Raw genomic sequence first — 17,120 nt, 5'->3', positions numbered from 1 at the left:
CCTCTGGCATCCATGTTCCAGCTGGCTCTGCCCCCTCGTCCCATCTCCTGTCACCACACTCCCCACGCCTTCCTTGGATCAGTGCCGTGGTGCTCCCAGCTGGCGGCCTTCCTGTCTCAGGCTGGGTAGGAAGGCAGAGGGTTGAGGGCACCCCATGGCCCACGGCGGCCACGGCTCTTGTCTGTCCCCACAGAGATGACGATGAAGGAGGGTGGGTGTGGGGTCTGTTGGCCAGCAGGTGTTTAGGACCCCAGCAACACATTGCAGCATTGGAGGGGCCACTGAGGTGTTGGGGAGCCCTCCCAGGACCATCCAGGGAGCCTCCTTGAATGAAGGTCACCATCCAGGTGGCTCAGTCACAGCCTTCATCTTGTCACTGGGCCACGCCTCTGTCGTTTCTGAAAATCTTCCTCCAGACACTGGTGGCAACTACTGTGAGGACCAAGAGAGAGGAGAGGACCCGAGGCTGGTGCTTCACACAGAAGCAGTTCTCACCCCTGCTTGGCAGGGAATGCTGCACATCCCTGGAACTGGGATGGGGACTGCCGTCCAGGAGGAGGGACCAGGGTCCAGCAGCCAAGGCCGGGCTTCTCCCAGAGAAGCCCCCGAGAGTCGGCAGAGCCAGTTCTAGTCCTGGCGCATCCCACGAGGACGGCAGCTTGCACTGCACATGCTGCCCCTTCTCACTCTTCCTCCACGGGACGGGCGTGCAGAGACCAAGACCCCCTGGGTCTTCAGGATGGAGACGCGACGTCCCGTTTTGTCCCTGCTCTCAGGTCCCACTGGAGGAAAAGGGTCCGATTCAACGTGGGGCTGGAAGAAAAGAAATGTAGAGCGCAGAGTCAGCGACGCTCCGTTCAGCCGGGGTGAGGGGCGAGGGGCTATGTGCAGAGGATGTCAGGGAGGCTCCGCTTGGCCAGGGTGAGGGGTGAGGGGTGAGGGGCTGCGTGCAGAGGATGTCACGGAGTGTCTGCTTGGCCAGACTGAGGGGTGAGGGATGAGGGGCTGTGTGGAGAGGAAGATCCCTGCCCCCAGGGGAAGCTCCTCTCGGGACCTGATGAAGGGTGGGGACTCGAGGACTGAGGTGAACGATGATGTGACGTCCTACTTGTCCCTCTTCCAGTTTGGAAGGAGGCAGACATTTATGCTGGCGGGTGCCATGGTAGCAACAGCAGCAGCCGTGACCCACAGACTCCAGCTACCCCGGCCTAGGCCGCCCCAGCCTGGCAGGGAGATCCAGCCCTCCTGGCTGAATCTCCAGCACCAGCCAAGCCCGTACTCAGCAGCACCCAAAAAAGAATGAGGATGAATCACAGAACCACCGTGTCTGTCCCCAGGAACTGCTGCCTAGTGCCACCGAAGCAGAAAGACCACCTAGAGAGGGTCCTGCACGTTTCTGCTACACTGGGTTGGGGGGGATGGACCCTGCTCTCCTTCCCGCTCAGGAAAGGTGAGCACCTTGCAGCCTCTACAGTGGAAGACCCCGGTCCTGACCCCAGGGACGGACTTCTGGTGTTGAAGGACGCGGGTGGCTTTCTAACGATCCTTTTGGGGATGCTGGGTCACGCCTTCCGGTTCATCAAATGGCAGGGGGGGCAGCTCCCCGGCAGGGCAGGGGGCCGAGGTGTCTTCCGGGAAGCAGAGCGGGACCCCTGCCGGGCCCTGCCAATGAAATACTCACCACGTTAGGGTGCCAAGATGGACTATGACCAGAGAATGAAAGCTAAGGAGAAAAATAAGAACAAAAATAAAAACTGAAACGGAAAGGGGAGGATGGAGACACGGAAGGAAAGAAAGAGAAAAAAGAGTTGGTAGTGCTTCTGGCAAGAAATACACGCGATTACAGACTGAAGACAGAGCTGTTGGCAGGGAGGAGAGGGCTCCATTTAGGACGGCCGAGGGAGGGCTGCTGCCCAAATCCCCCGGGCTGAGGGGTGCTGCCGCCACCCCTAGGAACACGCTAAGGGCCCCCGCACCATGCAGACTCGGGTGGTGGGCACTGGTCAGGGGCCCCACACCCAGCGTGTCCCCAGCAGCACAAGGCCAGCCTCCCGGGGACTCCTCCTCCCTGAAGTGAAACCCATTGCTGAGACCTGCTGCAGGAATTTTCGGCGAGAGCACCAATGGGGTAATAATAATGGTGAAAGTTGTATTGGAAAACATTCCAATTGCCCAGCAAACAAAAGCGGGCCTGTGACAATACTGTGGTCTCAGTCCCACCACAGGCAGCAAAGTACAACCAGCACCCTGAGTAGACAACGCACACACAGCCTCACTCTGGGCTGGGGGTCGGAAGCCAGACCCATCTGGACACGAGGGAAAATCGGGCAGCGGGGCATAGCTTGGAAATGAAGAGCTGTTTACCTAGATTTAAGAAATAACACCTGACCTATTCTTTTCTTTGGAGACAGGATCTCAGTCGGTCACCCAGTCTGGAGTGCAGTGATGTGATCGTGGCTCACTGCAGCCTCAGCCTCCCAGGCTCAGGTGATCCTCCCACCTCAGCCCCCGAGTAACTGAGATTATAGGCACATGCCACCATGCCCAGCTATTTTTAAGAATTTTTTTCTAGAGACAGGGTCTCACTTTGTTGCCCAGGCTGGTCTCGAAATCCTGGGCTCAAGCGATCCTCCCATCTAGGCCTCCTAAATTACTAGAATTACAGGCATGAGCCACCACGCCCAGCCCTCACATTTTTCTAGTATTTAATACAAACAAACGTCCTTAGGTTAAGATGCAAAATGAAACAGACATTTGGTTTGGGGGAGAGACATTTGGTTTGGGGGGAGACATTTGGTTTGGGGGAGAGACATTTGGTTTGGGGGAGAGACAGTTGGTTTGGGGGGGAGACATTTGGTTTGGGGGGGAGACATTTGGTTTGGGGGAGAGACAGTTGGTTTGGGGGGGAGACATTTGGTTTGGGGGAGATACAGTTGGTTTGGGGGAGAGACAGTTGGTTTGTGGGGGAGACATTTGGTTTGGGGGGGAGACAGTTGGTTTGGGGGAGAGACAGTTGGTTTGTGGGGGAGACATTTGGTTTGGGGGGGAGACATTTGGTTTGGGGGAGAGACAGTTGGTTTGGGGGGGAGACATTTGGTTTGGGGGGGAGACATTTGGTTTGGGGGAGAGACAGTTGGTTTGGGGGGGAGACATTTGGTTTGGGGGAGATACAGTTGGTTTGGGGGAGAGACAGTTGGTTTGTGGGGGAGACATTTGGTTTGGGGGGGAGACATTTGGTTTGGGGGAGAGACAGTTGGTTTGGGGGGGAGACAGTTGGTTTGGGGGGGAGACAGTTGGTTTGCGGGGGAGAGACAGTTGGTTTGGGGGAGAGACAGTTGGTTTGGGGGAGAGACAGTTGGTTTGGGGGGGAGACAGTTGGTTTGGGGGGGAGACAGGTGGTTTGGGGGAGAGAGTTGGTTTGGGGGAGAGACATTTGGTTTGGGGGGGAGACATTTGGTTTGGGGGAGAGACAGTTGGTTTGGGGGGGAGACATTTGGTTTGGGGGGGAGACATTTGGTTTGGGGGGGAGACATTTGGTTTGGGGGAGAGACAGTTGGTTTGTGGGGGAGACATTTGGTTTGGGGGGTAGACATTTGGTTTGGGGGAGATACAGTTGGTTTGGGGGGGAGACATTTGGTTTGGGGGACAGTTGGTTTGGGGGGAGACATTTGGTTTGGGGGGGGACGGTTTGGGGGGGAGACAGTTGGTTTGGGGGAGAGACAGTTGGTTTGGGGGGGAGACATTTGGTTTGGGGGGGAGACATTTGGTTTGGGGGGGAGACATTTGGTTTGGGGGAGAGACAGTTGGTTTGGGGGGGAGACATTTGGTTTGGGGGGTAGACATTTGGTTTGGGGGAGATACAGTTGGTTTGGGGGGGAGACATTTGGTTTGGGGGACAGACAGTTGGTTTGGGGGGAGACATTTGGTTTGGGGGGGGACGGTTTGGGGGGGAGACAGTTGGTTTGGGGGAGAGACAGTTGGTTTGGGGGAGAGACAGTTGGTTTGGGGGAGAGACAGTTGGTTTGGGGGGGAGACATTTGGTTTGGGGGGAGACAGTTGGTTTGGGGGGGAGACAGTTGGTTTGGGGGGGAGAGAGTTGGTTTGGGGGGGAGACAGTTGGTTTGGAGGAGAGACATTTGGTTTGGAGGAGAGACATTTGGTTTGGGGGAGACATTTGGTTTGGGGGAGAGACAGTTGGTTTTGGGGGGAGACAGTTGGTTTGGGGGGGAGACAGTTGGTTTGGGAGAGAGACAGTTGGTTTGGGGGGAGACAGTTGGTTTGGGGGAGAGAATTGGTTTGGGGGGGAGACAGTTGGTTTGGGGGAGAGAATTGGTTTGGGGGGGAGACAGCTGGTTTGGGGGAGAGAGTTGTTTTCGGAGGGAGAGAGTTGGTTTGGGGGGGAGACAGTTGGTTTGGGGGAGACAGTTGGTTTGGGGGGGAGACAGTTGGTTTGGGGGGGAGACAGTTGGTTTGGGGGAGACAGTTGGTTTGGGGGGGAGAGAGTTGGTTTGGGGGGGAGAGAGTTGGTTTGGGGGGGAGACAGTTGGTTTGGGGGGGAGACATGTGGTTTGGGGGGGAGACAGTTGGTTTGGGGGAGAGACATGTGGTTTGGGGGAGAGACAGTTGGTTTGGGGGGGAGACAGTTGGTTTGGGGGAGAGAGAGTTGGTTTGGGGGGGAGAGAGTTGGTTTGGGGGGGAGACAGTTGGTTTGGGGGAGAGACAGTTGGTTTGGGGGAGGAGTTGGTTTGGGGGGGAGAGAGTTGGTTTGGGGGAGAGACATTTGGTTTGGGGGGGAGACAGTTGGTTTGGGGGGGAGACAGTTGGTTTGGGGGAGAGACAGTTGGTTTGGGGGAGAGACATTTGGTTTGGGGGGGAGACAGTTGGTTTGGGGGGGAGACAGTTGGTTTGGGGGAGAGACATGTGGTTTGGGGGAGAGACAGTTGGTTTGGGGGGGAGAGAGTTGGTTTGGGGGGGAGACAGTTGGTTTGTGGGGGAGACAGTTGGTTTGGGGGAGAGACATTTGGTTTGGGGGAGAGAGAGTTGGTTTGGGGGGGAGACAGTTGGTTTGGGGGAGAGAGTTGTTTTCGGGGGGAGAGAGTTGGTTTGGGGGGGAGACAGTTGGTTTGGGGGGGAGACAGTTGGTTTGGGGGAGACAGTTGGTTTGGGGGGAGAGAGTTGGTTTGGGGGGGAGAGAGTTGGTTTGGGGGGGAGACAGTTGGTTTGGGGGGGAGACATGTGGTTTGGGGGGGAGACAGTAGGTTTGGGGGGGAGACAGTTGGTTTGGGGGAGAGACATTTGGTTTGGGGGGGAGACAGTTGGTTTGTGGGGAGACAGTTGGTTTGGGGGAGAGACATTTGGTTTGGGGGAGAGACATTTGGTTTGGGGGGGAGACATTTGGTTTGGGGGAGAGACAGTTGGTTTGGGGGGGAGACAGTTGGTTTGGGGGGGAGACAGTTGGTTTGCGGGGGAGAGACAATTGGTTTGGGGGAGAGACAGTTGGTTTGGGGGGGAGACAGTTGGTTTGGGGGGGAGACATTTGGTTTGGGGGGGAGACAGTTGGTTTGGGGGAGAGACAGTTGGTTTGGGGGGGAGACATTTGGTTTGGGGGGGAGACATTTGGTTTGGGGGGGAGACATTTGGTTTGGGGGAGAGACAGTTGGTTTGGGGGGGAGACATTTGGTTTGGGGGGTAGACATTTGGTTTGGGGGAGATACAGTTGGTGTGGGGGGGAGACATTTGGTTTGGGGGACAGACAGTTGGTTTGGGGGGAGACATTTGGTTTGGGGGGGGACGGTTTGGGGGGGAGACAGTTGGTTTGGGGGAGAGACAGTTGGTTTGGGGGGGAGACATTTGGTTTGGGGGGGAGACATTTGGTTTGGGGGGGAGACATTTGGTTTGGGGGAGAGACAGTTGGTTTGGGGGGGAGACATTTGGTTTGGGGGGTAGACATTTGGTTTGGGGGAGATACAGTTGGTTTGGGGGGGAGACATTTGGTTTGGGGGACAGACAGTTGGTTTGGGGGGAGACATTTGGTTTGGGGGGGGACGGTTTGGGGGGGAGACAGTTGGTTTGGGGGAGAGACAGTTGGTTTGGGGGAGAGACAGTTGGTTTGGGGGAGAGACAGTTGGTTTGGGGGGAGACATTTGGTTTGGGGGGGAGAGAGTTGGTTTGGGGGGGAGACAGTTGGTTTGGGGGGGAGAGAGTTGGTTACGGGGGGAGACAGTTGGTTTGGAGGAGAGACATTTGGTTTGGAGGAGAGACATTTGGTTTGGGGGAGACATTTGGTTTGGGGGAGAGACAGTTGGTTTTGGGGGGAGACAGTTGGTTTGGGGGGGAGACAGTTGGTTTGGGGGAGACAGTTGGTTTGGGAGAGAGACAGTTGGTTTTGGGAGGAGACAGTTGGTTTGGGGGGGAGACAGTTGGTTTGGGAGAGAGACAGTTGGTTTGGGGGGGAGACAGTTGGTTTGGGGGAGAGAATTGGTTTGGGGGGGAGACAGTTGGTTTGGGGGAGAGAATTGGTTTGGGGGGGAGAGAGTTGGTTTGGGGGAGAGAGTTGTTATCGGGGGGAGAGAGTTGGTTTGGGGGGGAGACAGTTGGTTTGGGGGAGACAGTTGGTTTGGGGGGGAGACAGTTGGTTTGGGGGGGAGACAGTTGGTTTGGGGGAGACAGTTGGTTTGGGGGGGAGAGAGTTGGTTTGGGGGGGAGAGAGTTGGTTTGGGGGGGAGACAGTTGGTTTGGGGGGGAGACATGTGGTTTGGGGGGGAGACAGTTGGTTTGGGGGAGAGACATGTGGTTTGGGGGAGAGACAGTTGGTTTGGGGGGGAGACAGTTGGTTTGGGGGAGAGAGAGTTGGTTTGGGGGGGAGACAGTTGGTTTGGGGGAGAGACAGTTGGTTTGAGGGAGGGAGTTGGTTTGGGGGGGAGAGAGTTGGTTTGGGGGAGAGACATTTGGTTTGGGGGGGAGACAGTTGGTTTGGGGGAGAGACAGTTGGTTTGGGGGAGAGACAGTTGGTTTGGGGGGGAGACAGTTGATTTGGGGGGGAGACAGTTGGTTTGGGGGGGAGACAGTTGGTTTGGGGGGGAGACAGTTGGTTTGGGGGGGAGACAGTTGGTTTGGGGGAGAGACAGTTGGTTTGGGGGGGAGAGAGTTGGTTTGGGGGGAGACAGTTGGTTTGTGGGGGAGACAGTTGGTTTGGGGGAGAGACATTTGGTTTGGGGGAGAGAGAGTTGGTTTGGGGGGGAGACAGTTGGTTTGGGGGAGAGAGTTGTTTTCGGGGGGAGACAGTTGGTTTGGGGGGGAGACAGTTGGTTTGGGGGGGAGACAGTTGGTTTGGGGGAGACAGTTGGTTTGGGGGGAGAGAGTTGGTTTGGGGGGGAGAGAGTTGGTTTGGGGGGGAGACAGTTGGTTTGGGGGGGAGACATGTGGTTTGGTGGGGAGACAGTTGGTTTGGGGGGGAGACAGTTGGTTTGGGGGAGAGACATTTGGTTTGGGGGGGAGACAGTTGGTTTGTGGGGAGACAGTTGGTTTGGGGGAGAGACATTTGGTTTGGGGGAGAGACATTTGGTTTGGGGAGAGACATTTGGTTTGGGGGGAGACAGTTGGTTTGGGGGGGAGACATTTGGTTTGGGGGGGAGACAGTTGGTTTGGGGAGAGACATTTGGTTTGGGGAGAGACAGTTGGTTTGGGGGGGAGACATTTGGTTTGGGGGAGAGACATTTGGTTTGGGGAGAGACAGTTGGTTTGTGGGGAGACAGTTGGTTTGGGGGAGAGACAGTTGGTTTGGGGGAGAGAGTTGGTTTGGGGGGGAGAGAGTTGGTTTGGAGGAGAGACATTTGGTTTGTGGGGAGACAGTTGGTTTGGGGAGAGACAGTTGGTTTGGGGGGGAGACATTTGGTTTGGGGGAGAGACATTTGGTTTGGGGGGAGACATTTGGTTTGGGGGGGAGACAGTTGGTTTGGGGGAGAGAGTTGGTTTGGGGGGGAGACAGTTGGTTTGGGGGGGAGACAGTTGGTTTGGGGGGGAGAGAGTTGGTTTGGGGGGGAGACAGTTGGTTTGGGGGGGAGAGAGTTGGTTTGGGGGGGAGACAGTTGGTTTGGGGGGGAGAGAGTTGGTTTGGGGGGGAGACAGTTGGTTTTGGGGGGAGACAGTTGGTTTGGGGGGAGACAGTTGGTTTGGGGAGAGACATTTGGTTTGGGGGAGAGACATTTGGTTTGGGGAAGAGACATTTGGTTTGGTGGGAGACATCTGGTTTGGGGGAGAGACCTCTGAGGCTCAAGCCCCAAGAACACTGTGTCCCCTCCGGCATTGCTGGGCGCTCTGGTGTGCTAGTGGATGCTTCCCCACGTGGCCTGGTGTCCACTGGGGCCTCAAAGGCTGTGCCCTGAGTAACTCGTTCTTCAGTATGATGATTCTCACAGGCGGCAGTGAGCGCCCAGCAGAAGGGCTTGGGTGTCACTGCCTATGAGGGGCAGGGTAGGCCTAGGGTGGGATGTGGGATGACACATGGCCCCTCGAAGGTGACTGCTGTCCAGAGGGACCTGCTCTCTCCTGGCAAGTGCAGAGCATCTGTGGGCTCTTCCTCAGGCCGGGACCAGCACATGCCAACCAGAGGGGCATCCTAATGCCAGCCTCCTGTGTTCTCCGGAAGGACGAGGCTGAAGGTGGGGCCACTGGCCACTTCATTCAGCCCCCAGTGGGAGTCGGTCACTTCAGGGAGCTCCACCCCACAGACTTAGCACAAAGTCTCACTCTGGGCTGGGGGTGGGGAGCCAGGCCCCCAGGACCAATCACAACGGAGTGAACACTCACCCCCAGACATCACTGAACCAGCCCCACACGGGAGAACAAGCCCTGCCCTGAACACCTGCAGGCATCCCCGGGAGGGCTGGGACTCTGCTGTGCTCCCCTCACCCTGACTTGGGGAGCACCAAGCCTGTTATGTGCATGGACAGAGCACCCCTGACCCCATACCTCATGGAGCCAGGACCCTGAGAAAGAGCCAGACAGCCCTCCCCAGCCCTGGCGTGTGGCCTCAACCTAACTGCACTTCAATGGGTGCTTCTGATCTGGGAACTTGATTCTTAGACCAGCGCAAGGTGAACCTGCAGGGATCAAAGGCTTCCACACAGTCTAGGCTTCCATGATGAGAGGAACCCGAGGCCGTTGGCTCCAGATGGGGAAACTGAGGCCACAAGAGGAGTGGCTCCTCTGAGGTCGCATGGCTGGGCGCTGGCAGGGGCATTCCTAGACCGCAGGGCTCCTGTCTCCCGGTCCAGAGCCCTTGCAGCAGCCACCACCCTGAAGGCTTTTTCTGCTCAGCTCCACCCAGTCTTCAGGTGGCCGCCGCCTGCCGCTGCTGGGAGCTAAGTCTGCCGCCCCAGCGGCCTGGAGCCGAGTGACTCAGTGGGAGTGGCCCTCTCCCTTGATCTTAACAAGCAAAAACCCCAAAACTGCATTTGTTTTACCTTTTCCTCCAGTTCTTTTATTTGTCTCTTCTGAGCTTCTATTCTTTCTTCTAACTCTTTAATTCTCTGCAAGGTTAAAAGGAAAAAAATCTTCAACAGTCACAGTATTTGGGAAACCCAAATCCTTCAAGATTTTCATGCATTTCCTTGGTAACAAATGGTGGCAGAGCAACTGGCATGGCCATGGGCTGTGGCTCCTGACGAGGACACCAGCCTTTGCTGCGTTGTTCCAGCAGGAGAGCAGAGGGCCTTCCCCATGTCACGCTCCCTGTGGTGGGAACAGTATGCGTCCGATTCCTGCAACTTCAACTCAGAAAGCACGACGCCAGACATCCAGGGAAACGGTAGGAACGCATTCCCGGTCCCCCCAAATGCCACTGCAGCAGAGTAAGGGGCCGCCAGAGGGTCACAGGAGAGCTGGGCACAGAATCTCCTGGTGAGGGGGATGCCAGTGCCTGGGGTCCCCCAAGCATCTGAGCTCCAACCACAGCCCCTCTGAGGCAACAAAGGGGCTGCAGGTGACTGTCCTCACCCTGAGCCCCCAGAGGCCAAAGGGGCCCAGGAGGCTAACGAGGAGCCAGCAGAGCACGTCCAACATTAGCCCAGCGATGCCCACGGCCAGTTGGCACACAGGGCACTTGTTTATGTGAATTTCAATTAAGCCTTCGCTAGGGGTGGTCTTCACAAGGAAAACATCCATAAAGCCGCCTCCCAGCCAACCTGGTTCATGGAGGAGCTGGGCTGTGTCCTACACATCTGGGTCGTCCAGTCTGCGAGGCTCCTCACCTCCCATTACAGCAGAACTGACCCAACAGGCCTGAGGTCCCACAGTGCCCTGAGGCCAAGGCACGCCAGGGCTGCTGTCCCCAGAGAACACCCTTGCCATCAGGAAACGGTGTCATGGAAAAGACACGGTAGCCGGGGTCCAAAAGAGAACTGCCACCCAGAGGCCTCTGCAACATGCCCAGGACACTAGGCTGGTGAGGGAGGCAGTCTGGCCCGAGTGCCTGCCATTGACAGGCATGGCCATCAGGGGCATGGCCATCAGGGGTGTGACCACAAGAGGGCGTGGCCAACAGGGGGCATGGCCATTCTAGGGCACGATCATCAGAAAGTGTGGCCATCCAAGGCTCTGTGTGTGGAAGGCATGACAATTGGGGGGCACGGCCATCGGGGGCATGGCCATTAGGGGCACGGCTACCAGGGTGTAGCCATCAGAATATGTGTTATGAGGGGTGTGGCCACCGGAGGGTGGGGCCACAGAGGCATAGTCGTCGGAGATGTGGCCACAGGACGTCCCGCCTGGCTCTGTGCAGGCCCGGGGCCAGGTCTTTACCCCAGTCCCACTCCCGCCTGCCATGCACCTGCTGAGCCAGCTGCAGCAGCTCCATGCGCTCCCGCAGGATCTGGGCATCCCGCTCGCGCAGCTCACTCATAACCTGGCGTTTCCACTGCTCCACGGCCACCTTGAGCTTCTCGCGCTCCTCCTCCGACAGCAGCTCAGCCACCTTGGCCCCGGCCTCCTGCTGCAGGGCGTCATACAGCATGGCTTCCAGCTCCAGGATGTGCTGGGGACGGAAGGGGAGATGCCTTAGTCCTTGCCTTCTCCCCAGAACAAACCTTTCAGGAAGGGCAACGGAGGCCGGGCCACCCTCCGCCTGGGAGCGGGGCCAGGAGGATGTGCAACAGACAGGAACCCAGTGCTGTGGCCTCTGCAGAAGGACTGGGGCCCCACGGACCTCCCCAGTCTGTGAGAAGACCCTAGAAGCAGAGACGCTGACCAGGCCAGCAGAAGCCAGGACCCTGAGCCCCAGGGTGGGGGAGGACTGAGCTATGAAGTGGGGAAGCTGAGTGGGAGGTGGAGGGGCTGCAGGTGGCCTGTGGGGACACAGCAAGGTGGGAGGGAGCTGAGCGTGGGGTCACCTGCTGCCTCCCTAAATCCAATTCATAGACCCATGTAACCCGATCCCAGTGCTATAACCAGCAGCCAAAATACATAATAACCCCACAGCCAAAATACATAATAACCCAGCAGCCAAAGTACACACCTTTTCATAAATTCCTGGGGTTTGGCAGTTTGCTCTGCATATTTCAAAGCTTTTCTTAGGCAAATTTTATTGACACGATCTTTGTAAAAAACAAATTCTCACACTACAGAGGCTTTCTTCCCAACCAAATGTAACATCTTCAGAGACAGCAGAAGTATTAGGAAATGGAAAAAAAATACTTTTGGGCCTCAGTTACACTTTATTGTTCTTGACGGCCACAAAATAAACTGTCCCCAGCTGTCACAACCAGCTCGCACATCAACCTCCACTTCTTAGAGAAAAAGAGCTCAGTGCCTTTAAGATGAGCTCCAGCTTCTAAAAATAAACCTGGCCGACTGCTGACTTGGAACTAACCTCACAGTGGCTTCATGTGCACCTGGTGGTGGGGGGTGCTCACCAGGACCTCCGTGGTGACATGAACTGTGGGCTGCCTGGATGAGCCTCCCTGCCTTTGGCAGCCACACAGACCACGGTCTACCACACCCATGTCCAGAGAGGCAAAGTCGGCACCAGCCCCTGCTGTAAAGAGCCATCATTGCCCCAGGAGGAACCAGCTCCTCCCCTCCTTGCTCCACTGTCTCCCAGAAGCAGAGCAGGAAGTGCAGAAAAAAACCTCAGTGCTCACAGGCCTGTGGGTCACCTGAGGGCACCTGAGTGACCGAGAGCCACACCGTGAATGACACAGGAGAGAACCAGGCAAGTGTGCAGGGAAAGGGAAGGAAATCAACAGTGAACTCAGGAAACTCGGAGCATCCCAAATGAGGGGGCCTTCCTGTTGGAAGTGGAGAAAGAGGCCCCCCAAATATCACACAGGAAGCGGACCCACCAGCAGCACCCAAGAAGAGACCCCCCCCAACATCACACAGGAAGACCCCCCCCAGCATCACACAGAGAGAGACCCCCCCCCCAGCATCACACAAGGAGACCCCCCCCAGCATCACACAGGAAGAGACCCCCCCAACATCACACAGGGAGAGACCCCCCCCCAGCATCACACAGGGAGAGACCCCCCCCCAGCATCACACAAGGAGACCCCCCCCCAGCATCACACAGGAAGAGACCCCCCCAACATCACACAGGGAGAGACCCCCCCCAGCATCACACAGGGAGAGAACCCCCCCCAACATCACACAGGAAGAGACCCCCCCCAGCATCACACAGGAAGAGACCCCCCCAACATCACACAGGGAGAGACCCCCCAGCATCACACAGGGAGAGACCCCCCCCAGCATCACACAGGAAGAGACCCCCCCCAGCATCACACAGGGAGAGACCCCCCCCAGCATCACACAGGAAGAAACCCCCCCCCAGCATCACACAGGGAGAGACCCCCCCCAGCATCACACAGGAAGAAACCCCCCCCAGCATCACACAGGAAGAGACCCCCCCCAGCATCACACAGGGAGAGACCCCCCCCAGCATCACACAGGGAGAGACCCCCCCCCAGCATCACACAGGGAGAGACCCCCCCCAGCATCACACAGGGAGAGACCCCCCCAGCATCACACAGGGAGAGACCCCCCCAACATCACACAGGGAGAGACCCCCCCCAGCATCACACAGGGAGAGACCCCCCCCAGCATCACACAGGGAGAGACCCCCCCCAGCATCACACAAGGAGACCCCCCCCCAGCATCACACAGGAAGAGACCCCCCCCCAGCATCACACAAGGAGACCCCCCCCCCAGCATCACACAGGAAGAGACCCCCCCAACATCACACAGGGAGAGACCCCCCCCAGCATCACACAGGGAGAGACCCCCCCCAGCATCACACAGGAAGAGACCCCCCCAACATCACACAGGGAGAGACCCCCCCCAGCATCACACAGGGAGAGACCCCCCCAACATCACACAGGGAGAGACCCCCCCAACATCACACAGGGAGAGACCCCCCCAGCATCACACAGGGAGAGACCCCCCCAACATCACACAGGGAGAGACCCCCCCAACATCACACAGGGAGAGACCCCCCCCAGCATCACACAGGGAGAGACCCCCCCCCCAGCATCACACAGGGAGAGACCCCCCGCCAGCATCACACAAGGAGACCCCCCCCAGCATCACACAGGAAGAGACCCCCCCCAGCATCACACAAGGAGACCCCCCCCAGCATCACACAGGAAGAGACCCCCCCAACATCACACAGGGAGAGACCCCCCCAACATCACACAGGGAGAGACCCCCCCCCAGCATCACACAGGGAGAGACCCCCCCCCAGCATCACACAGGGAGAGAACCCCCCCCAGCATCACACAGGAAGAGACCCCCCCAGCATCACACAGGGAGAGACCCCCCCAGCATCACACAGGAAGAGACCCCCCCAGCATCACACAGGAAGAGACCCCCCAGCATCACACAGGAAGAGACCCCCCCCCAGCATCACACAGGAAGAGACCCCCAACATCACACAGGAAGAGACCCCCCCCAGCATCACACAGGAAGAGACCCCCAACATCACACAGGAAGAGACCCCCCCCAGCATCACACAGGGAGAGACCCCCCCAACATCACACAAGGAGAGACCCCCCCAACATCACACAGGAAGAGACCCCCAACATCACACAGGAAGAGACCCCCCCCAGCATCACACAGGGAGACCCCCCCAACATCACACAGGGAGAGACCCCCCCAACATCACACAGGAAGAGACCCCCAACATCACACAGGGAGAGAACCCCCCCCAGCATCACACAGGGAGACCCCCCCCAGCATCACACAGGGAGAGACCCCCCCCCAGCATCACACAGGGAGAGACCCCCCCCCAGCATCACACAGGGAGAGACCCCCCCCCAGCATCACAGGAAGAGACCCCCCTGCCCAGTATCTCACAGGAACGTGCCCCTCCCACGGCGTCTCACAGGAAGACACCCCTCCCACGGCGTCTCACAGGAACCTGCCCCTCCCACGGCGTCTCACAGGAACCTGCCCCTCCCACGGCGTCTCACAGGAAGACGCCCCTCCCACGGCGTCTCACAGGAACCTGCCCCTCCCACGGCATCTCACAGGAAGACGACCCTCCCACGGCGTCTCACAGGAACCTGCCCCTCCCACGGCGTCTCACAGGAAGACGCCCCTCCCACGGCGTCTCACAGGAACCTGCCCCTCCCACGGCGTCTCACAGGAAGACGCCCCTCCCACGGCGTCTCACAGGAAGACGCCCCTCCCACGGCGTCTCACAGGAACCTGCCCCTCCCACGGCGTCTCACAGGAACCTGCCCCTCCCACGGCGTCTCACAGGAACCTGCCCCTCCCACGGCGTCTCACAGGAACCTGCCCCTCCCACGGCGTCTCACAGGAACCTGCCCCTCCCAACGGCGTCTCACAGGAACCTGCCCCTCCCACGGCGTCTCACAGGAAGACGCCCCTCCCACGGCGTCTCACAGGAACCTGCCCCTCCCACGGCGTCTCACAGGAACCTGCCCCTCCCACGGCGTCTCACAGGAACCTGCCCCTCCCAACGGCGTCTCACAGGAACCTGCCCCTCCCACGGCGTCTCACAGGAAGACGCCCCTCCCACGGCGTCTCACAGGAACCTGCCCCTCCCACGGCGTCTCACAGGAACCTGCCCCTCCCACGGCGTCTCACAGGAAGGTGCCCCTCCCAACGGCGTCTCACAGGAACCTGCCCCTCCCACGGCGTCTCACAGGAAGACGACCCTCCCACGGCGTCTCACAGGAAGACGCCCCTCCCACGGCGTCTCACAGGAAGACGCCCCTCCCACGGCGTCTCACAGGAACCTGCCCCTCCCACGGCGTCTCACAGGAAGACGCCCCTCCCACGGCGTCTCACAGGAACCTGCCCCTCCCAACGGCGTCTCACAGGAACCTGCCCCTCCCACGGCGTCTCACAGGAAGACGACCCTCCCACGGCGTCTCACAGGAAGACGCCCCTCCCACGGCGTCTCACAGGAAGACGCCCCTCCCACGGCGTCTCACAGGAACCTGCCCCTCCCACGGCGTCTCACAGGAAGACGCCCCTCCCACGGCGTCTCACAGGAACCTGCCCCTCCCAACGGCGTCTCACAGGAACCTGCCCCTCCCACGGCGTCTCACAGGAAGACACCCTCCCACGGCGTCTCACAGGAACCTGCCCCTCCCACGGCGTCTCACAGGAACCTGCCCCTCCCACGGCGTCTCACAGGAACCTGCCCCTCCCACGGCGTCTCACAGGAACCTGCCCCTACCACGGCGTCTCACAGGAAGGTGCCCCTCCCAACGGCGTCTCACAGGAACCTGCCCCTCCCACGGCGTCTCACAGGAAGACGCCCCTCCCACGGCGTCTCACAGGAAGACGCCCTCCCACGGCGTCTCACAGGAACCTGCCCCTCCCACGGCGTCTCACAGGAAGACGACCCTCCCACGGCGTCTCACAGGAAGACGCCCCTCCCACGGCGTCTCACAGGAAGACGCCCCTCCCACGGCGTCTCACAGGAACCTGCCCCTCCCACGGCGTCTCACAGGAACCTGCCCCTCCCACGGCGTCTCACAGGAAGACGCCCCTCCCACGGCGTCTCACAGGAAGACGACCCTCCCACGGCGTCTCACAGGAAGACGCCCCTCCCACGGCGTCTCACAGGAAGACGACCCTCCCACGGCGTCTCACAGGAAGACGACCCTCCCACGGCGTCTCACAGGAAGACGCCCTCCCACGGCGTCTCACAGGAAGACGCCCCTCCCACGGCGTCTCACAGGAACCTGCCCCTCCCACGGCGTCTCACAGGAACCTGCCCCTCCCACGGCGTCTCACAGGAAGACGCCCTCCCACGGCGTCTCACAGGAAGACGCCCCTCCCACGGCGTCTCACAGGAACCTGCCCCTCCCACGGCGTCTCACAGGAAGACGCCCTCCCACGGCGTCTCACAGGAAGACGCCCTCCCACGGCGTCTCACAGGAAGACGCCCCTCCCACGGCGTCTCACAGGAACCTGCCCCTCCCACGGCGTCTCACAGGAACCTGCCCCTCCCACGGCGTCTCACAGGAAGGTGCCCCTCCCACGGCGTCTCACAGGAACCTGCCCCTCCCACGGCGTCTCACAGGAAGACGCCCTCCCACGGCGTCTCACAGGAAGCTGCCCCTCCCACGGCGTCTCACAGGAAGGTGCCCCCAGTCCCCTCCAGAGTAGGGGGCATTAATCCTGGTCCAGCCAGCAACCATGTGCCCCCCCTGACTGGACTTTGGGGCTGAATGATCCGCTGAGCAGTTGGCCCCATCTGAGGCCTGAGAACACAGCTACTGTGGAGGTGCAGAGAGAGGTGGCCTCACAGAAAGCTGAAGCAGTGCTGATTTGATCTTCTGGAAATGTGTGCAGAGACCCACATCTCTAATCCCATGGGGTGTCCACAGGATGTCTGATCACAGGGACCATGGTGGCAGTTGCTCTAGGCCAGGCCCCCACTCCTGTCCACAGGATGTCTGATCACAGGGACCACGGTGGCAGTTGCTCTAGGCCAGGGCCCCACTCCTGGAGCTTTCTGTGCTCAGATTCCGCATTCTGGTCAGGACAAGGGGGCCCACAGGCTACTTCTCCAGTCATGGGACAACTCTCCCGACCCAGTGGAGGGATTCTGGGCCTGAGGCATCACTCCAGACACGATCTTACAAAGGGGA

General features: G+C 59.2%; 1 protein-coding gene across 1 annotated transcript in view; it reads right to left on the bottom strand.

The window, feature by feature from the left end:
• Nucleotides 1-235: 235 nt before the first annotated feature.
• Nucleotides 236-17,120, bottom strand: part of JAKMIP3 (Janus kinase and microtubule interacting protein 3) — a 77,104-nt gene continuing 60,219 nt past the window's right edge. The window contains 8 exon segments of the mRNA XM_065521625.2: nucleotides 236-477; nucleotides 480-566; nucleotides 569-610; nucleotides 613-663; nucleotides 666-813; nucleotides 1,682-1,723; nucleotides 9,465-9,530; nucleotides 10,829-11,032. Of these exon segments, the coding sequence (XP_065377697.1) occupies nucleotides 374-477; nucleotides 480-566; nucleotides 569-610; nucleotides 613-663; nucleotides 666-813; nucleotides 1,682-1,723; nucleotides 9,465-9,530; nucleotides 10,829-11,032 (744 nt within the window). The 3' untranslated portion in view covers nucleotides 236-373.

This window comes from Macaca fascicularis, chromosome 9 (assembly GCF_037993035.2).
Source record: "Macaca fascicularis isolate 582-1 chromosome 9, T2T-MFA8v1.1".
Classification (NCBI taxonomy): Eukaryota; Metazoa; Chordata; class Mammalia; order Primates; family Cercopithecidae; genus Macaca; species Macaca fascicularis.
The sequence above is the reverse complement of the archived record's forward strand: the minus strand, read 5'-3'. Positions and strand labels throughout refer to the sequence as shown.